Source organism: Copadichromis virginalis, linkage group LG1 (genome assembly GCF_057382275.1).
Source record: "Copadichromis virginalis isolate Kocher_CV1m ecotype Utaka linkage group LG1, C_Virginalis_male_GT1.1, whole genome shotgun sequence".
NCBI lineage: Eukaryota > Metazoa > Chordata > Actinopteri > Cichliformes > Cichlidae > Copadichromis > Copadichromis virginalis.
The window spans coordinates 41725263-41748094 of record NC_140618.1 but is presented as its reverse complement, the minus strand read 5'-3'; the positions used below and the strand labels follow the sequence as shown (position 1 = coordinate 41748094).

At 42.3% G+C, this 22832-nt stretch overlaps 1 protein-coding gene across 1 annotated transcript in view; it reads right to left on the bottom strand.

Annotated features, from left to right (window-relative positions):
- lrrk1 (leucine-rich repeat kinase 1) overlaps positions 1 to 5232 on the bottom strand; it is an 89397-nt gene extending 84165 nt beyond the window's left edge. The window contains exons 1-2 of the mRNA XM_085463618.1: positions 5049 to 5232; positions 2869 to 2968 (exon numbers count right to left, since the gene is read on the bottom strand). Coding sequence (XP_085319744.1) covers positions 2869 to 2938 — 70 coding nt within the window. The 5' untranslated portion in view covers positions 2939 to 2968; positions 5049 to 5232. The remainder of the gene's footprint in view (positions 1 to 2868; positions 2969 to 5048) is intronic.
- Between the last annotated feature and the right edge of the window lie 17600 nt (positions 5233 to 22832).

The window sequence follows — 22832 nt, the reverse complement described above, 5'->3', positions numbered from 1 at the left end:
AAGCTTCTTCAGTTCTAAGACCAAATGGTGGAGACTCCCAAATTTAAGGCTTTTTAGGAGTGATCCTAAGAGGGTCCTGGACCCCCAATTGATCCTCTGCCTAATCACACGAGCCAAAGTGTGAAAACGGGTGTGGGTCACAATCACCCAAGGTTTCAGGTGAACCCATTGTGAGACCTTGCCCCAGCCTATCATCTGACTTACTAATCAAATGACCCAAGATATGAGTGGGCATTAGGCGTTGTGTGTTGTGCCATGTGTTTATGAAGTGGCTGTTTGGTCTGAGCATTCCTCGCTGCACTGTACAGCATACACTTGTTGTTACGTTTGTTTTTGGGAGTGTTTTTCTTTCGGATGAACCAATTTCTATCTCAGTGTGTGGCTGAGTCTGAAGTACACTGGGATGTTGTGCTTGGAAAAGACTCATGAGTTTCTCTAACAAACCTGGTACATAAGGGATGACAATATTGTTCTGCTTGTCTTAATGTAGCCAAAAACTGGAAATGAAAACAAAACTTAAAAGTGAAAAAGAGAATTTTATTTATAACTTTAATGAGCCCGTAGCATTTCACAGTTCTCTACTTGACGACATTTGGGCCAAAAAAATTAAGCTCGCATGTGTGTGCCAAAATCCACAGTTCAAGGTATAGTCGCCTGAGGCTGGATCCAAAAACAAGTCAGATCACCATGTTAAAGTGCCCACCGAACAGCAACTACAAGTTATGATTACAGTTTCTAAGCTGTAAAAAAGAAGAAGAAAAATGGCAACCATCAGAGCTGCCCCCTATTAGATTTCAAAGTCCCATGTCGCTGTGTTATCAAATTATTCAATTCACAAGATTTTCAGAAAACTTGACCTCTGACCATGAGGTTGAGGTCACTTAGATTCGAGCTCATCCAAGATCTTTTTAATTAGATTCACCTATGGTGTCAATTTACTGTTTCCTTGTACTCTGGTAATCACATTCACAAACTCAGACATCTATACCACCCGCTTGCTCCGTGGGTTGATGACAATAAACCATCTGCATCTACAGCTGAGGGGAAAAATTTATAGTCAAAAAGCTGTTTTGGACGATAGCTTCCATAATCAAGACAAGTTCCCAGAGCACAAGAGCCCAAAGAGGATGACTGCAGAGGCAATCGCACCACCCACCAAGAGAAGAGCTGAGAGGCCCAGGAGGGGTCACCCAGGCCCCAGCAAACAGCTGCTGGGAGGGAGCCAATACACACCCGGGCACCCAGACACAGAACCACCAATGCACCAGTGGGCGGGGGCATCAACCAGGGAGTGTTATTGGGTGGGGGATTTTTAGTGCAACTGGGAAACTGGGCTGTAATGAAGGTGTGATGTACTTCCCTAAAAATGCTACCATATAAGACAGAACAATTTAGAGCCATTGCCAAAATTCTGGAAATTAGCCACCTGAACAGCAGTGTTACTCCACAAAAGTAAATTATTACACATGTTTTCTGACTTTTCTTCATGCAGTCTATTACTCAATTACTTGCTGGCGAAAGTAATTTGTTACACCACTCTCTCGTTACTCTGAAAAATCAACTAAAACGCATTGTCACATATTTACCAGCCTATAAAACAAATCTTTTGTTACAGTTGCACACATCAACACAAATCTCTATCCTAGTAAGGACAGATATGCAATCTTTCCTTCAGTTTTTTTGTTTGTTTTTTTACACTCATATGAACAGAGAACCTGTAAAACACAAAGCAAGCATGCATATCAGCCCAAAGATACTTTAAAGCGACCGCCACAGTGATTCTACTTCAGAACCATGAACAAGTAGAAATAGGCTTTAACCCTGGCTGCTCCTCACTGCTTGTGTTACCTGTTGAAGATCAGGCTCTGGCTGATGAATGTTTTATTTTTTGTGAGTAGGAGTAGCGCACTACTGTGATCAATGAACTTCCTCAGGGATTAATAAAGTTTGTTTAATCATTTCTTTTCTGTGTGCCCGGCACACATGTAGCTGAAGAAGCTTTGTAACTGTAATGTGCAGGACTGTGTTACATTATTGGGTGAGATTCCTTTGTGATAAGGAAAACCTGCCCAGATTGATGGGTTCCTAACTTATATGTTATTATGTCTGTGAAGGTTCTCAGTCATCCAGGTCATCGTAGTCATAGGAGCTTGCAAAGAAAAGCGTCTGGACTTCTTTAAGTTGCTTGAAGACGTTTCACCTCTCATCCGAGAAGCTGCTTCAGTTCTAAGGTCAAATAGTGGAGAGTCTTCAAGCAACTTAAAGAAGTCCAGACGCTTTTCTTTGCAAGCTCCTTTGACTATATATTATTATGCAAGTTTATAAAGTTTAAGCAAAATGTCTTTTTTTTTTTCTTCTTCTTCTTTTTTTTTAACGCTAAATTAATTTGAATGTCTGTCGTATTATAGTCAGGAAGTCAAAAGATACAAACACATTAGGTTCCTCGTTACAGTGGGGAAAAAAGGAGTAATCAAATTGACTACAAACCAGTTTACAATGTTCCACTGTTCTCCTACCTAATCCCACGTCATCTATTATCATTTGCCACACACTGCAGAGTGAAACATGCTGTATTTGGCAGGAAGAAAATCTAGAAGATGCTTACATGTGTTAAGCGAGATGTCAGGGTGCACAGTTTACTTCATATACAAATGGCAAAAAATAACACTTTTGAAACCATCATAGTTTCAGTTCTTCTTTTTCTAAAAGAAAGAAGTGCTGCTGCCACTTCACACATAGCTACATTTCAGTTTGCAGTAACGTCCTTTCTCAACCTGCCTCATGAGGCCACGACTGCATCAAGAAAACCAAGCAAACCAGCCATGTACATAAGAGAGACACACATAAGATGCTGGGAAGGTTACTTACTGCTTTTTTGCTCCATGTTGCTGGGAATGTCTCCAGAGTCCCGGTGAAGACCAACAGACCAGTAGGACATTCTTCTTGGAGCTACTAGTTAGGTTAACCACTGTTAAAGGAAAGAGGAGGCCTAAATATACCTGTCAGCCTGCACACAGACAAGGTTGCTGTGATGTAGAACAAACACATACTCTTTGAATTCATTAAAAAAGGTCATTCTACCAGTTGATTAGGCACAATTAGCTGTGCAGCCCGAATAATACAAAACAACAACTAAGTGTGCTAAAAGATCAAAATCAAAGAACAGACTTTCAGGTTGAATTCAAAGTATTGAACAAAGGCATTGCATGAAATGTTTAGTATTTGGAGAAATTGTGAAGCGCAGGCCACAATTTAACAAAAATCTTATTGGCCCATTTAACAGAATACATAAAATCATTAAATATGGATTGTTTTTAATACTTGGATGAAAGTCCTTAGTCCTCATAACTATCTAAAGTATAAACTCCCTTGAGATGCTCTGCCAGGCTTATACTACAGTTATCTTCTGTTGGAGCGACCGGGGCTCAGGGGGTTGGGAATCGCATCTGTAACCGGTTCGATACCCTTCTGCCTACAGGTGATGGCCAGAGGGGCCGATGGCGCGATATGGCAGCCTCGCTTCTGTCGGGGCAGCTGTGGCTACAACCGTAGCTGCCTCCACCAGTGTGTGAGAGTGAATGAATAGTGGCATTGTAAAGCGCTTTGGGTGCCATGAAAAGCGCTATATAAATGCAATCCATCATTATTGTTGTTGCTTGCGGTTCTCTCTGCCTTCAGTCAACACGCTGTCATCCATTTGCACATTGTAGCGTTGCCCTATACATTTGACATGATATGGCTAAATATGAGCAAGAAGTATGGTGCTGTAGGATTATCCTACTACTCCTACCAGGACTCACATCATCAATAACCACATGTGTTTGATGGGGGCACAGAGGTAGAGAGGATGCCAAGCTGCTGTGTCTGTGTTCCAATTCTGATCCCCAAGGATCCCCAGAAGGAACCGGTTTCATCTAACTAACAGCCAATAACCTGCCTCAGGACCACATGTAATGTCCTATCAGGCATCATAGTGCCTAAGATAAACAGACATATGGCTCACTACACGAGCAGAGCACTAAAAGGATGGTGATGTCGCGAACAACACTAGAGGCCAACTTCAAGCCAACAGCACAAGCTGCCAAGTGCGGGATTTACCAAGGAGATGTCCTGTCATCAGTACAGACAGATATATATCGTTATATCGAACAGCCCTATATCCTGATAAATATTTTGGTCATATCGCCCTGCTCTACCAACTACAGCAGTTGTTAATAGTCAAAACTGAGGAATCGCACAACCAGAAGACAACACTGCAGTAACACAGGACAGCTACAAGCACCTGGGAATCGCACAGGTAAATGGGAACCATGAAGAGACTACTAGGAAAGCGACAAACACCAAATACCTGCAGAGGGTCAGGCAATGTCCCGAGAAGTCGGATGATTGGGAAGGACAAGATCTGGGCAATCTACGCCTACACCCTACTGTTAGTCAGATACCCTGTTGGCCATAGGAAGCACAGACAAGGAAGCTCCTTACAGAGTTTCACCCCAAGTCCAGCACCTTGAGACTGTACAGTAAACGGAAAGGAGGAGACTGAGCACTAGTGGGAGTCATAACCAGTATCTAGCATGAAATACCAAACATCCAGGTGCGCATCTGGAAGATGGCCTATAACTGTGGTTGGTAAATACCTCAGGCAACAGAAAGCTGGAAGGACAGGCCCCTGCATGTGTTCCATGCTGCATTTTCTAGCGTTAGTCTGCAGTGCCAACATGAGGTATAACGACTGTGACTGTAGCCGCTGACAGTCCAAATGTCTGTGCATGTCTCTGCTGTGTGTAGCTGCGCAGCAATTTTTATACCCCTAGCCAACTTCTGAATAATATCGATAATAACAACAACAACAATGACTGCTGGAACACAAGGTGCTTTCATTTGTGGGACATGTCACAGAAAATGGGGCAGACTTTGTTACTTTTTTTTTTTTAACAGTAACTCTGTCAAAAAAAGAGTTAAAAAAACAAATCACGACAACTGAGTTAGTGGTTCCTGCTTACCACGAGACACAGCACGTCTTAGCACCGCATTAATATCCAACTTACCGCATGCCTGAAAGGTCCAGTGAGAGGCAGAGAGGGTTTTGCAGCGTTGCTGTATATACCAGCCGCGGATTACCTCACAACAATCTTTTACTGGACTTCCTGATTCCACGAAAAAACTTTCCACTCCGGACGAATTTTGAGCAGTCGGGTTGTTTAACACAGAGATTTCCGGTATTAATTTTCAAAATAATATGGATGCCTGGTGTGTTTTTCAAAATAAGGTCCAGAAGGGTTGTAAAGGCTTGTAGAAACGCTTTTGCCCATCAGAGTATGCTTGTAGCTCATAATTATAAAGCCTGGACGGTTTGCCACTTCATTTTACCCGTTAAAGTATGCTTGTAGGTAACATTCACAAAGATAGCATGGTTTGGCACTGACTTTTAGCGGTTCAAGTATGATTCTAGCTCATATTCACAAAGGTAGGATGGTTCGCCACTTAATTTCGTGTTGTGCGCATGCGCAAAAACAACGGTTAGGATGGTTCCCCAGAACACCTGTTGAGGTCTGAAATTGGCATTTTCTTTTTCAGGGATTGTGCAGATTTGATAAGTGTTTTTTTGCGATCGTTGTTTTGTTGCATGATCCAGTTTTAACCTAAGCTTGGTCTCGTGGACTGATGGCCTCACACAGTGGTGCTTTTGATATGGGCGACACGGCGAGGTGCGCCTGCTGCTTGCCGCACAGGGAGGAGGGGCGAGGGATTCTCTGGCATTTAATAACCAGCTCGCAAAATAAAAGTAAATAAAAGAAAGCAACAACCACAAAAACAGAATACATTATGATATAGATTTATAATTTGCACCGATGTGTTTTCTAAATTCTGTCACACATATGCGAAAAGTGAGCCCTCAGTGCGCCTGCTTGCTGCCGATGCTGTGCTGCTGAGGTCTATCACACAACCTCTCGAAAGGGGAGGGGGCAGGGTGCTTCCAAATAGAGCACATTTCATTCATAATGTTGTCAGTTCAAGCCTATTATGTATTAATTATTTCTTCCTGGGCTGTACGAAATCCCAGAAAAAACCCCTATACTAATCGAATCTCTGCACTAAGGTGTAGGTCTGTTAGGTTATGTTGTGGTGATTTTCGGGTTTGGGGATGGGTGTTGATACTGGAGTGCAAAATGAACACCAGCGGAAGATTGACAAGAAAAGGTTAAAGCCATCAGGTGCTCAGTGTACAAAAAAAAGAGAAAAAAGGAGGAGGAGAAACTATCAAAAGATACAGGTAAGCAGATGTGTCATTGGATAATGACAGGTATTATGTATAACATGTATCCTGAACAAGATAACATTTCTGCTTACGTTTGTTAGCCACTGGTCTATCTTAGTAAGCAGTAGACAGACACTGATTGTTGATTTGCCTCCTATTGTCATTGTATGACAAATCATAATGGCTGCTTGTTAGCCATTTGCATACTCTCTCTCTCTCTCTCTCTCTCTCCACACACACACACACACACACACACACACATATATATATATATATAAAAAAAGTATTTAGTCAGCCACCGATTGTGCAAGTTCCCCCACCTAAAATGATGACAGAGGTCAGTAATTTGCACCAGAGGTACACTTCAACTGTGAGAGACAGAATGTGAAAAAAAAAATCCATGAATCCACATGGTAGGATTTGTAAAGAATTTATTGGTAAATCAGGGTGGAAAATAAGTATTTGGTCAATAACAAAAATACAACTCAATACTTTGTAACATAACCTTTGTTGGCAATAACAGAGGTCAAACGTTTACTATAGGTCTTTACCAGGTTTGCACACACAGTAGCTGGTATTTTGGCCCATTCCTCCATGCAGATCTTCTCGAGAGCAGTGATGTTTTGGGGCTGTCGCCGAGCAACACGGACTTTCAACTCCCGCCACAGATTTTCTATGGGGTTGAGGTCTGGAGACTGGCTAGGCCACTCCAGGACTTTCAAATGCTTCTTACGGAGCCACTCCTTTGTTGCCCGGGCGGTGTGTTTTGGATCATTGTCATGTTGGAAGACCCAGCCTCGTTTCATCTTCAAAGTTCTCACTGATGGAAGGAGGTTTTGGCTCAAAATCTCACGATACATGGCCCCATTCATTCTGTCCTTAACACGGATCAGTCGTCCTGTCCCCTTGGCAGAAAAACAGCCCCATAGCATGATGTTTCCACCCCCATGCTTCACAGTAGGTATGGTGTTCTTGGGATGCAACTCAGTATTCTTCTTCCTCCAAACACGACGAGTTGAGTTTATACCAAAAAGTTCTACTTTGGTTTCATCTGACCACATGACATTCTCCCAATCCTCTGCTGTATCATCCATGTGCTCTCTGGCAAACTTCAGACGGGCCTGGACATGCACTGGCTTCAGCAGCGGAACACGTCTGGCACTGCGGGATTTGATTCCCTGCCGTTGTAGTGTGTTACTGATGGTGACCTTTGCTACTTTGGTCCCAGCTCTCTGCAGGTCATTCACCAGGTCCCCCCGTGTGGTTCTGGGATCTTTGCTCACCGTTCTCATGATCATTTTGACCCCACGGGATGAGATCTTGCGTGGAGCCCCAGATCGAGGGAGATTATCAGTGGTCTTGTATGTCTTCCATTTTCTGATGATTGCTCCCACAGTTGATTTTTTCACACCAAGCTGCTTGCCTATTGTAGATTCACTCTTCCCAGTCTGGTGCAGGTCTACAATACTTTTCCTGGTGTCCTTCGAAAGCTCTTTGGTCTTGGCCATGGCGGAGTTTGGAGTCTGACTGTTTGAGGCTGTGGACAGGTGTCTTTTATACAGATGATGAGTTCAAACAGGTGCCATTCATACAGGTAACGAGTGGGGGACAGAAAAGCTTCTTACAGAAGACGTTACAGGTCTGTGAGAGCCAGAGATTTTCCTTGTTTGAGGTGACCAAATACTTATTTTCCACCCTGATTTACGAATAAATTCTTTACAAATCCTACCATGTGGATTCATGGATTTTTTTTTTCACATTCTGTCTCTCACAGTTGAAGTGTACCTCTGGTGCAAATTACTGACCTCTGTCATCATTTTAAGTGGGGGAACTTGCACAATCGGTGGCTGACTAAATACTTTTTTGCCCCACTGTATGTATCGAACAATACAAAATTTTTAATTTACTTTATCAATTTTCCTTCTGACGATGCTGTCTGTGTTGAGCGCTCAGTGGATCTGCGTTCGACTACTCCGCCTAGGCTGCACTGTCGAGCGCAGATCCACTACTGCGCAGAACTAGCGTGTTAGCGCAGTTAGCTAGTTAACGTGTTGGCCGTCCAGCCCCACGCACGGGGCGATCCGCGGTAGCTCGTTAACGGAGATTTGCCGTGTTGTGGCGTTAACGTCATTTCAAATTAACACTGACAGCACTAGTGGGAACACAACGAATATCACTGCACATTTACGCCGACATCATCCTAGTGCAAAGACAAGTGGAAGCAGACAAAAACAACAAGCATGCATGCTACAAACTTTACCCGAGTCATTTAGACAGCCGTTAGCACAGGATTCTCCTTATGGGGACCTGATATGTTTAATATGCTGCTGAGAATATAGCCCAGAAGAAGCGTATAGTGTAGCTTTTATTTTGAAAGAGCCATTTCTCTGTAATAAACTCTCTTTTCCAAAGATGAGTGATTCCTCAATCAGATAGATACTTTTGAGTTAAAATATATATTTATAATTTTAATAAATGACAAATTAGAAAGGCATGAACATTTTTTTGTATCGAAAAAATATCGAACTGTGAATTTTGTGTATCGTTGCACCCCTAGTGTGTATGTATGTATGTATGTATGTATATATACATAAATATATGGGGAACTCAATGTGGATGTGGCGTACAATGCTAGAGGCCAGCTTCGAGTCAATAGCACAAGTCAGTACCAAATGCGGGATCTACCGAGGAGATGCTCTGTGTCCACTGCTGTTCTGCATGGGCCTGACATACATTCACTGATCCACAGCACCAGGATATACAGCAGTGACATCGGAATGCCGTTCGGACTGGAGAAGTCTATCTGGTTAAATTCAGTATGGTTCTGACAACAGTTTTCACAATAAAATATGTTAATGTACAATTCTTAATATGCTTTATGTGTTTATGGTCCCATATAACATGCTTGACTCAATAAATGGAAGGAGCCAGGTCCTGTGGCTGCAAAACAAGAACAAATCATCACCTTTTCGCCACTACATTTGACAGCTGATGTGAGGTATTTGCGCTGTGTTTCAGCTTCACCATATGTAGCACTGTGCATTATGACTAAAAACACATTTATTTTGGTCTAGTCTGTCTGAAGACAATTGTTCCAGAAGTCTTGTGGCTTGATCAGATGACATTTTGCAAACCTAAGCCATGCTGCCATATTCTTTTTAGAGAAGAAACACTTTCAAATAAGTCTTAATCACATGGTCTCACCTCAGAATTAATTTGCTGGGACATTCAATCATTGGAAGATGTGACTAATTAAATGAATTCATTACCTGTCATAAATGTCCTTCATATCTCTCCACTATCATTCATTTGGCCAACTTCCTTAAAGCCTCTTCAGATATAAAGAAATCACATTCTTATAAAAAGAGGCTCACAAAAGTTGTATTTTATTTTGTTCATTCTGAATTTCTATCAAAAGTACAAAAGTATGAGAAAACAAGTGCTGCTACTTATGCAATGATAACATTCGTGCTATGACCAGTGCTGAAATGTAAAAGGCAAGGTCAATATTACCTTGTGTAGGACTGGAAACATTTGGTTATCTATGTATTATATCTGAAATGAAATGAGCATCCTCCTCAGCAGCAAATATTTATATTAGATTAAATTCGGTCAGAACAAAAAAGTCAATTTGCATACATCAGGAATACTGTAAATGGATGGTATTTCTGCCCAGTCTCCCAAATAAAAACGAATGACTTTGTGGATGTTTTATTGGTTTGTGTCTCTCATAAAACCTTCTGTAAGGAAAAGAACAAACAAGGTTAACAGACACATCTATGTAGTCACCAGTGTTGGTCAAGTTACTTGAAAAAAGTAATCAGTAACTAACTACTGATTACTTCCCCCAAAAAATAATCCCGTTACTTTACTGATTACTTATTTTCAAAAGTAATTAATTACTTAGTTACTTAGTTACTTTTTAAAAACACGATTTACAACCTGAAGAGGTGATAGAGCGATAGATCTTTCAGCCCAATTCTACTTTTGCTACATAATCCATCATACAAAATGTAATCAAATGGAAAAGTCTCTTTTTAAAACTTGTTTTATCAGTTTTAATCTTTTAATTTTATGCATGAAGCAAACATTTAATTATATGCAACATTCACTGACTGGAAGAAATTAGTTTAACATTTAAACCTATTTTCTGCACATTCCAGCACATAAAATAAAATATTTTTGTGTTTACACTCAGTCTTTCAAATAGATGCAAGTAAAACACAGCAGAAAATAAATAAAGTCAAAGACTCAGCGGTGCTGTTGCTCTATTTTCACCTGTAAAGCAGGAGTGGGGTAGGCGGAGGTTTACCCTGGTGCAGGTGTGCCGCGGTCAGTTAAAGAATCCGTGAGTGTCTCTGTGAGTTTCCCATTACGTCGTAGCTACTCGGTGCTTGCTCGGAAGTTTAGGGGTTTTTTTCGCTGTAAAAAGAAGTTTTCTTCCCACGCACAGCGGACACTAATGTTTTTGTCACTTTTTATGGAATCAAACTCAAAGTAAGGTCAGTACTTCCACGCTTTAAACGCTGCACGCTCATACTCTCTCCCACAATCGATATGTGATCCATTGTTGATCTGCACACAGCTGTTGTCACCAACGTCGCACTCGCTTACGTCACTGTCATGAGACATTCTCGCAAAAAATCACGGTTTTAGTAACGCAGTAACGCAGCGTTCCTACGGGAAAGTAACGGTAATCTAATTACCGTTTTTGCAATAGTAATCCCTTACTTTACTCGTTACTTGAAAAAAGTAATCAGATTACAGTAACGCGTTACAAGTAACGCGTTACTGCCCATCTCTGCTTACAACAAGCAAACAAGTACTGAACAGGTAGTAAGTGGGGTGCAATGGGATGTCAGGGGCAGGGTGGTCTCAAACTGAGCAAAGAAGGTATTCAGCTCCTCTGCTAGTGTCAGGCTGACCTTTGAAGCTGGAGAGGGCTTGGATGCCTCTCCACACCTGGTGGGGGTTGTTGTGTGTGTATAAGCTCTCTATCTTCCTCCTGTAGGCCTCCTTGTACACTGTACACATGATCCGGTGTCCTGTCCCTACTTGTAGGAAACCTAACATGTTGGTGGAATTTGGGGAGTACAGATGTCAAACGTGCCTTATTGAAGTCCTCAGCAACAACATGGATGCCCTTTGGGTGTTCTTGCTGCTGTTTGCTGATGACAAGTTGGAGGTGGTTGAGGGCTGAGCTAACATTAGCATCAATGGGGATGTAAACAACAATAACTACGACTACCATTAGCTCGCCAGGTAGATAAAAGGACCTTCAGTCAATGGACATTCAGGTGTTTTTTTTTTTTTTTTTTGGTTCTTTGTTTTCTTTGATCCATTTTTCTCACATAGAATTTCACTTTCAATAGATTGTTGTATCTAGATAGTCACACTTGATGATATCACTGGTAAAAGAACCCTGAAAAAAAAAGAGCAGAGACAACTAATCAAATAACAAATCAAACCCACTGACAGCATCTTCGAGGACAGACCAAAGTTTATCAGCTTAGGATCTTTGAGATCAAAGTGAGCTTTGGTTGTACACACAACTGAGATTTTTCCATGCTTAATTTACGTGCTGTGCTCTTTTGATAAGCTAGAATTCCCTGCCTAAACGAGTTTCTAATTTCAAACAATATACAGAACTCACTGTACTTCCATGGAGCTTCACAATAAATTATTGGGGTATTCTTTGAAAAATGAAATGAGACATCATCAGATTTATGTGCTGCCACAATACATTTACCTATGACAAAAACAAAAGTGGACCTTTTAGTGCTCTGATATCTCATATATTGCCCCTACACTGCTTTCAGCATAGTTTGTTTAAAACAAAATTTGGAGTGTGTGGGTGTTAGAGAATTGTGATGTGGTCTCGTGCAACAGGAAGTGCAGAGCACTCGATTTTCCCAGTTCTTCTCAGACGTTTTCTTTCACTTTGATCGTCACTGTTTTCACCTCAGAGTATTCAGCATAGCATATTCTCCACTGAGCGGACAGAGACAACACATGAGAAAAGTTAGAAAATACAGATCCAATAAATATAATGAAAGTGTATGAATAATGAAACAGCTGAGGCTTATACCCTCTAAAGCAGGGGTGTCAAACTCAAGTACACAGTGGGCCAAAATTCAAAACTGGAACAAAGTCGCGGGCTAATGTTAATATTTAATGAAATATATTTATTCCTCTAGATATAAGAATGAATCTTTTCTTATGGACTCAAACACGTTTTGCTGAAAAATTGAATATGGAACAAGCAAAGCTTAGTACTAAACAATATATATATATTAGCTGTATAATACCAGCAGGCCAGCTCTGATAGTAATTTGGTATGGCTTCGCGGGCCAAATGTAATTAGGCTGCGGGCCAAATTTGGCCCGCGGGCCAGAGTTTGACACCTATGCTCTAAAGGGAGTCTGGGGGAGTGGGGTCTCTTTTTATTGACTGTCAGTTCTTTCATGTGTTCAGTAAAGATACAAACCTTTGCAACAGCCCATCCATGGTATAAATCAAATAAATAAACCATTTACTGATATTTAATTATTTGGTTTTCAGTTTGAGTAGAAATAAGCAAAGATTAACATTATAGTTAACCAGTGTTCATGTTCATTTACACAAACTTTAACTTGAACATCCCTCTGCTGTTAGGACCATAAACAGGGACTTTAAGGGACTTACCAGACAGTGCCAGTCTCCAGTGCTGCAGACACAGATAAAGCTTTGTCCACACTTTTTGTAAAGACTGCTGACACTAGGCCATACTGTGTGTGAGTTGCTCTCTCTATGGCCTCCTGTTGGCTCTTGAAGCTGAATATACATTGCTCTGGACCAAAGAAACAGGAACATATTAGTGAGCACCAGCCAGATGTAAAGCATGTAAAGTGGTTCCCAATCTACAACAGTGTATAACACTGAGAACAGAAAATGAATGAGAAATTGCATTTCTTGTTAGTTATTTATGACTATGTTCAGTACAGCAACGACTTTCTTTCTGTTTTTATACATTGTGGCGAGGTGTGGTTAAACAGCTGGTACTGTTTAAGTTACTCAATCAGTACCAGCCTACCTGCCCTGCCAGCCTCTATGGTGCTCAACCCACTGCACCACCCCTCTTATGCAACAGAGCCCCAAACCACACCCCGCCAGTGTATAAAACAGAAATAGAGTCTTTGCTTTATTGAACATAGCTAAGGGCCATGCAGCTATTTTGTTGTGTGTTTTCTTCTTTATCATTAGTAATGAAACAACGTTAACGTTAACTGCATTAACGCGGCAAATCTCCGTTCACAAGTTAGCACGGATCGTCCTGTGCGTGGGGCTGCACGGCATCAGCGCGTTAGCGCAGTTAGCTCGGTTAGCTCGTTAACACTCGACACATCATCAAGTGTGTCTGGGATTACATGAAGAGACAGAAGGATGTGAGGAAGCCTACATCCACAGATGAGTGATTAGTTCTCCAAGATGTTTGCAACAACCTACCAGCTGAGTTCCTTCAAAAACTACCTAGAAGGATTTATGTTATTTTAAAGGCAAAGGCTGATCACACCAAATATTGATGATTTAGATTTCTCTTTTGTTCATTCACTGCATTTTGTTGATTAATGAAAATAAGTGATTAACACTTCTATTTTTAAAGCAATCTTTGTTCACAGCCTAAAACAGACCCTTATTTTCCACAGTATAAGGCATACTTAAAATGCTTTAATTTTCTTAATTTCTTATAATCTGGTGGGCCTTATGTATGAATTCTTGTTGTGCTTACTGACCTCGAACCGATTTTATGTGGTACATGGCTCAAAAAACTGCCAATAAATGTTTAAGTACAACTTCGGTAAGCTACGAAGCCACACCACATGATGGATTGTCGGAGCATTATGACTACAGTAGTCAGAAGCCTTGCGGAGTAATCTGAGTCCAAAACTCCGTCCGTTTCAGGTCCCAAAGTCAAACGAACACTGCAGCATCACTGAGAGTTAAAACTGCCTAAATTCTTTCATCTTTAATAAAATAATGAGCATTGCTGCTTTACCTGGTGTAACAATTAAGCTAAACATCCCGGCATCCATGAAAACAGAATTTATTAAATTTAACAGAATTAGAAGTCAGCAGAACGTTAGCTCGCTAGTTTCCATCTAAATGTAATATACCATGTTCTGACTGAGAGATCGGTCAGACTGAGTCCACTGTTAGAGGCCAAGATCATTAAAAACCTTCACTAAAGCTATTTCTGTATGTGCCTATGTGCTCCAAAACCTGACTGAAACTCTTCAAATGAACCATTTCTCTGCACATAAGTTAGCTGTTTTACAAATACTATTCCAATAGTTTTTGAGATAAAAAGGAAGGTTAGTCTGTAATTAGCCAAGACAGCAGGGCCTTGGGTTAAATCCACACATACTATCTCCTTCACGTCTTTGTAGTGTTCATTTCTTATGCAGTGAGACAAATGCTTAACAAAAAAAATCCCCTGGATCACTGGTTAAGAGATAAAAAAAGAGTAAACAAGCAAAAGGAGAGCAACAAAATAAACACAACACCATCGCAGTAAGTGTAAATAACAGTAAATACTAAATATTGAATACTGGGCACGCAATGTGCTTTGAGGTAGCAGCCAAGAAAGGTGCAGTTTGTGTCTGTGAACACCCGTATGTACACTTGTATGCACACCTGTGTGGATCAGCACGCTTGTGTTCAAAAGGTTTCTCCATGTAGTGATCTGCTAGGGGGTGTGGGGAGCCACAGCCCCGACCCCTAGGGCATGAAGCAAGCATGGAGGAGATCCAGGCCCCAGACATCCAGAGGCCCCCAGACTGCGAGAACCCAAGGAGGACCATCGGAGGGGCAACCATGGCACCCTTCTGAGAAGAGCTGAGGAGAGCCCAGACGAGGGGTTACCCGGCAGCCATGGAGCAAAAGCCAGAGGGGGCTGCAGTGACTTGCCCGTGGGCTCTGCGCCAGAGCAGACCAAGCTCCAGGCCCAGAGACCTGAGGGCCCCCCACCCTCCGGAAGTGGCCCGACCGAACCACAGGCGCCAGCCACCGGCAGGGAGTGTGGTGAGGGGAGATAGGCCTTCATGCCTTGGAGGGCGTGAGATGTTCCCAGAGGGGTGGAGTCTTAGACCCGACCTGACATATAAACACACACGAACAGGCACACACAGACACAAACGTGCATTCCCACCCTCATGCTCACATATACAAACACTCGGCACTCATCCAACATGGAGACTGACACAAATTGACACTGTACACACAATCACACTCCCCAAACATACTCTATACCCCAGGTCCAGGTACCCTCACCCCTAGAGGGGGAAACCGCACCTAGACCCAGGAGATGTTACCCTTTTCCCTGGGGTGGACACAAGCAGACCACCCCTGGCTCCACAGTAGCAGGGAGGCCCTTCACTCCAGATGCCAATCGGACAGTGAGCTCCTCATCCCAGCCCCTCTGCTCCGATGGCTAACAGAGAATGGGGGTGAGTGAAGACCCCAAACCTCCCTCCACCCGCTCATATGTAGTGTTGCTGCGTGCTGTTCTAAAGTGTATTTAAAACATGGGAGGTCATGGTGCTTCCTGCCAGAGGACAACAGGTGTACTTGCTGTGTTGTCGGTTGCAATGTTAGATCACACGATCAGGAAGGGAATAAGCTGGAAAAAGGGCTCTCTTTTTACTGTTTCCCCTCCTGGAAGCAACGGGGGGCTCAGGTATCTGATGTTACCAAACAAAGACGGCAGGCCTGGATAGCAGCGGTGAGACGAGCTGATATCGAGTTCTCTGCCATCCCCAGTTTTTTGTTGGTGTGCTCCCCACATTTTCATTCCGGTAAGTTCTAAAGAAATTCATATTGCTCTTTATAGGCTTTTAGTTTTATTTTCAATGCGCCGAGGTCATAGAAAATTAGAACAAACACCCTAATGTGTGATGCAGCAGAACTATGTTCTGTTTATGGAGTAGCTTATCAACTCCTCCAGAGTAGCAAGTGGAATTTGCCTTTTTTGCGGACGGTGTGTTTATGTTTTCATCTAGAGCAATTTTGGGGGCAGCTGCTGAGGAGAAGTCAATGTTATGTGTAACCTCTGGCTGTATCTTGGTGATATGGTCAACGTACTCACAACGTGGAGGCTTAAAAACGGCCAAATCTTGTACCCAACCGTTTGTGAATTAGATGTGCGCCTCCAGGGATTTATAATTCCGAAACTGATTCGCCGTGTATGCGCTGACTCCACAGACAAGGTACGCGAAGATATCGGGATAGGACAACAGCGGTGGGTCGTCTGGGTTTCCACTCCACTGCCTTATTTCAAACGGGTCCACATTACCGATGCACACTATTTTTTCCAGTTACCGTCTCTTGGCGTCTGAGTGCAATCGGTCGTGATACAGCCCTTTTGCACCTATTATAAGCATGGTTCTGGCAGTCCTATTTCCAACACAGTGTGTTTGTTTTGATTCGTGGCCTTCTGACATGGCGCCGCGATCCTACAATGCACTGCAGCGTGACGTCAACTCCAAAGCCCTATATGTATGTGTTATGAGAGTGTGAGTAATGTGGATGTCTAGGTTGTGGAATAAAATTGAGGCACAGGCAGCCAGAAGAGGACAGAAGGGGAATGCATCCTAGTGACACACCTGCACCCCAAGGCCCTACATTATGGTGGGGATGGGGAGGGAAGAAAGGCAGGGGCCAGTTCCCCTGCTGACTCCAGTAGACACCCCTGCTCTCTGGAATCCACCAAGGTTAGGGGGCCCAGGCCCATCCGAACGGGGGCCCATGGCAGCACCGCCCTGCCCAACAGAACCTGAGGTCAAAGTCTGCCGCATCTGCAGAAAGCAAGTACTGCTCACCAACCTCTTCTTCCTCTGGCCAGCCCAGGGAATATAGTGTCCGAAGTTAAGCATTGTTTCTCCAGCTCCTTGGGGAATCACCAGCTTCAGAAGTGCGCCCACCTTGTTAGGAGATCTGGGTTGTTGACCCAGAGTTTTGAGTTCTCACTATTATTGTACTTTGATTTTGCCTTAATTTATCATTTCTAGTCTTTTGCTTTCTTTGTCAGAGTTCTGCCTTCTGGTTTCTGTTCTGTGTTCCACAGTTGCTTTCTCCCCTGTCTGCTGTTTCCCCTTGTCCCCGCGTCTCTGTGTTATGTTTCCTGTTTTACTTTGAAAGTCCGTGTCTCATGTTAATGTATCTGGTTTTGCTTCCCTTGTCTCGTTAGCCCTGATTTGTCCCAGTCATGTTTCCCTCCTGTTTCCCATTTCTTGATCGCTCCTTCTGTGTATTTCAGCCCTGTGTTTTCTTTTGTCTGTGTCTTGATCTCCATCATCCTACGCTGTGTGTTCTGTCCATTTGCCAGCCAGTTTGTATTCTCAGTTTGTTTAGTTTTCTGTTCTGCCTTGCTATCCAGCAGTGAAGCTGAGTTTGTATTCACGTTTGCCTCCGAATGTCTGCACTTTGGGTCCTCCATACCAGCACTCCTGCCTGCACACATCCCACACATGACACACCTGATGGTAAAGTATGCCATTTTGCAAGACATACTCACTTCTGTTAATTCCTGTCTCCTCTACTTGGTCCTTGTCTATTGCTTGCTGAAAACAGGAAGTTAAACTAGGATCAGCTTTTAGCAACTCTACTATATTGCCAAGAATTTGAAGCCCGAAAGGGAAGTCCGGCTTAGAGTGCACTTCTGGGAGTACTATAGTATGCTGGAACTTTTCCTGTCTCCTTTGTCTGCTACTTTTCTGAGGCTTTCCAGATGCAGCTTCCCTTTCCTCATTAAAAATGGCAAAGCACTGAAAACTTCTGAGGTTTCACTGGACTTTTGAGCTTGAAGTCTAGTAACAGCCACCAGTTGGGGTGAGTGGATAAGCAGTAAGAGAGCAGGGGTCCGTTCTTCGTACCTCGCTTACTACATCCAAGATCAAATCATCGCGCTAACTTTGAGCTCGCTATCCTGGTTCTCCGAACACACCTGTTGTTGACGATTAGTACAGCTGGATGAAGTAATGTGAGATCACTGGGTGGCTTAACAGGGGCTACGCATCGATAGTAGAAACATTGATCGGGAACCCTCTGATTGGTCGGCGAAAATGTCAAAGGAGCGTGCTCGGTATTTTTCGGCAGCAGAGCAAGAACTGTTGATTGAGGGATTTCAGGAGTTTCAGAGTTTAATTAAAACGCAAGAGAACACTGCAAAGGCTGCAAAAGCAAGGAGAGAGGGCTGGCAGGAAGTTGCTGACAAATTAAACTAGTAAGTAATTTAATAATAATAATAATAATGATGGATTGGATTTATATAGCGCTTTTCAAGGCACCCAAAGCGCTTTACAATGCCACTATTCATTCACTCTCACATTCACACACTGGTGGAGGCAGCTACAGTTGTAGCCACAGCTGCCCTGGGGCAGACTGACAGAAGCCAGGCTGCCATATCGCGCCATCGGCCCCTCTGGCCAACACCAGTAGGTGGTAGGGTAGATTTATTATATTATATTACATTATATCCTCTTTCACATTAGAGCCACAACAGGACCCACTAGAACATGGGAACAGGTAAAAGTGAAATATAAGAATATCCTACAGAATGGTAATATTTATCACTTATATTGCTTTTAGTCTCTTGAAAATAGACCCTGAAATAATCTGTTTGTTTATAACAGCAACCAAGAAAAGGGCAGAGCAAAAAAAGACAGGTGGTGGTCCTGCACCCCCTCGTCAACAAGTTGGTTAAGTAAATAATACCCTCACGGGAAAGTCGATATCTCTCTATGAGCACACTGTCGCGCTGAGCTAAAGGATCCTGTCTGTCCTGCAATATACGCTGAATTCTGAGGACTCTCCTTATCAATCTTGCACCTTCCGCAATGGGTGGCTCGCGTATACGGACAGGACATGGCTGCGACAGGCTTCCCAAATCCACCTTCGCTTTTATAGCCGTGGTCTCTCATCTTGATTACACGAAGTAATTTACAATTACTACTCTGAAATATGAATTACATCTGTAATAATCAAATACATGAAATAGAATGATTAATATGGTAAATGGCCTGTATTTATAGCACTTTACTAGTCCCTAAGGACCCCAAAGCGCTTTACATATCCAGTCATTCACACAGACATTCACACACTGGTGATGGCAGCTACATCAGAATCAGAATCAGAAAGGGTTTTATTGCCAAATGTTGAGCAGGTTTACAACATTAGGAAATTGCTGCGGTGCTTCAGTGCAAACATGCTGTCATAAATTGCGCTTAAATAGACATGAAAAAATAAAAGTGCTACGTAGAAAGATATATGCATGAGGTGGTGATCAGTGCCAAAACATGGAATCATGCAGTGAACACAGCGTAGGGTCATGAGTTAGTGGCGGGGACAGTTGTACGTTTATTGTTCATGTGTCCGACAGCAGAGGGGAAGAAACTGTTCTTATGGCGAGAGGTTCTGGTGCGAATAGACCGGAGTCCACATTGTAGCCACAGCCACCCTGGGGCGCACTGACAGAGGCAAGGCTGCCGGACACTGGCGCCACCGGGCCCTCTGATCACCACCAGTAGGCAACAGGTGAAGTGTCTTGCCCAAGGACACAACGACCGAGACTGTCCAAGCCGGGGCTTGAACCGGCAACCTTCTGATTACAAGGCGAACTCCCAACTCTTGAGCCACGATCGCCCAATAGTACATTTCCCTTTTTTTAGGAAATGACCTGTATGTATCTGTATGAAATCAATAAAAGGATCAAGTACTGCATTATCTTTAGTTACATTGATAATATGTATTTATGGTAAAACAGTGGTGGAATATCGCTGTTGCTTTCGTATAAATGAAGCGGACATACCTGCGTGGCTGCGATCTAATCCTGTTTACATAAAGTAAACCTGCTCCCGAGCAGGTTTACGCTTACGGATCTGTTGCTATGAGCTTCGGGGAACCGAACGATCCAGGATCACGCGAAATCGTCAACAATCATATCCAGCTAACTTACTTGGCGAGGTACGAAGAACGGGCCCCAGACTGAACGAGTTAACGAAGGTTTAAAAAAAAAAAAAGGGTCAAACCCATTACTAGAAAAACTTAACTAATAAAGTGTCTGTTGGGCATTGATCAAGCAAAATTGAAAAAAAAAAGGTTTTGTTTTTTTTTTGTTTTTTTGGCCATCATATTACAACACTTTTTGCCAAATGCATAAATAAAAACAGCCTTACATAAGTCTCTTAATTCAGGTAATATAGGACTTTCATAGAATTCCTAATGTACTCAGCACTTGATGACATCAGGAAGGAAAACTGCTGTCTCAAGAGGGCACACAACATCCTGCAGGACGGCACACAACATCCTACAGGACGGCACACAACATCCTGCAGAACGGCACACAACATCCTGCAGGACGGCACACAACATCCTGCAGGACGGCACACAACATCCTGCAGGACGGCACACACCCAGGACACCGGGCGTTTAAGCTGCTTCCGTCTGGCAGGAGATTCAGACTGCTGAGGTTGCGCACAGACTCAAGGACAGCTTTTACAACAGGGCAATAGCCCTAATCAATGCTAACAGCTGACCTCCCTGGGCTTTTTTTCTTTTCTTTAATTTTTTTTTTTTATGATAACAATGTGCAATAAACATACACTCATTCTTTTTATCTATTGAGTTACTGTGTTGTGCTGATGCAGGACAGTTTCCAATCTTGTTGTACTATTGTACTAGGTATGACTGTGCAATGACAATAAAGTTATTTTATTTTGTCTTATCTACCAAAGTGCACCAAAATACACTCTTGAAGGCACAGTACTTGTACAAACCAGACTAACTGAAGTTATCTTCAGAGGGTATGTTTGTTTATTTTGGGCAAGATAATCTAATGATGATGTAGGAAGTTTACCCTATGATTTCTGCCTATATCAGTGATTTATGTATTCAATGATCACGTCAGGCTCAGGTCACGTCTCTCTAGAAATGTGTCTTGTTTTGACTTCATCTTTCCTGCTGTTTTCATCTGCAACTCAGAGATACCTCTATAGCATGATGCTGTCTTTTAATTCAATGAGAAACTGTAAAGAGTGTTATTAAAAAGGAATGACTCTGAATACCTTTTCAATCCACTGCAAATGTAGTTGTGCAGCAACAAAGGCAGAAAAGTGTGATCAGTCAATAACATGATCAATATAAGGTTACAATTCTTAAAACTGTCAGTTTTGCAAATGTCTGAGAAAGGAAATGCACTTGCTGAGTCTTCAAAGAGAGACTTTGCAACCCATTACATGCACAATATCTTTCAAGTTGTGGTCCAAGTTATGCATAAAAAATGTATTTTACTGTGGAAACCACTCGATGCCTGTTGGTAGACATAAAATACCACTTAAATTCAGGTAAAGCTATCCATTTCAACTTGCAGCCTAAAATACAGGTGCTGGTCATAAAATTAGAATATCATCAAAAAGTTAGTTTATTTTACCAATTCCATTCAAAAAGTGAAAGTTGTATAACGTGTACATTCAGTCCACACAGACTGATACGTTTCAAGTGTTTATTTCTTTCAACTTTGATGATTATAACTGACAACTAATGAAAACCACAAACTGCAAATTCAGTATCTCAGAAAATTAGAATATTATTTAAGACCAATACATCCTGGCCAACTGTCAAGTATGAACATGAAAAGCATGAGCATGTACAGCACTCAGTACTTAGTTGGGCTCCTTTTGCCTTAATTACTGCAGCAATGCAGCGTGGCATGGATCTGATCAGTCTGTGGCGCTGCTCAGTTGTCATGTGAGCCCAGGTTGCCCACGCCTTGCATACGTCTGTGCGTAGTGGTTCTTGAAGCACTGACCCCAGCTGCTGCCCACTCTTTGTGAATCTCCCCCACATTTTTGAATGGGTTTTTTTCACAATCCTCTCCAGGGTGCTGTTATCCCTATTGCTTGCACACTTTTTTCTACCAAATCTTTTCTTTCCCTTCACGTCTCTGTTAATGTGCTTGGACACAGAGCTCTGTGAACAGCCAGCCAATTTTGCAACGACCTTTTGTGTCTTGCCATCTGTGTGCAAGGTGTCAATTGCCTTCTTTTGGACTACAGTCAGGACAGCAGTCTTCCCCATGATTGTGTAGGCTATAGAACTAGAATGAGAGACAATTTAAAGGCCTTTGCAAGTGTTTTGAGTTAATTAGCTGATTCAATATTGAACCTTTTCACAATATTCTAATTTTCTGAGATACTGAATTTGCAGTTTTCATTAGTTGTCAGTTATAATCATCAAAATACAAAGAAATAAACACTTGAAATATGTCAGCCTGTGCGGACCGAATGTACACGTTATACAACTTTCACTTTTTGAATGGAATTGGTGAAATAAATCAACTTTTTGATGATATTCTAATTTTATGACCAGCCCCTGTAGAAAGCTGGTGTTTCAAAATCAGCATTTTTCCTAAAAGACAAACATGCAAAATTTAAATATGAAAATAATACTGACGTCATTGCAGATGACTTGATTTGTAAATGTAACATTTTGGGAAACAGAATTCCACCATGCAAGACAAAGGAAAAATCTTAGCTGCACT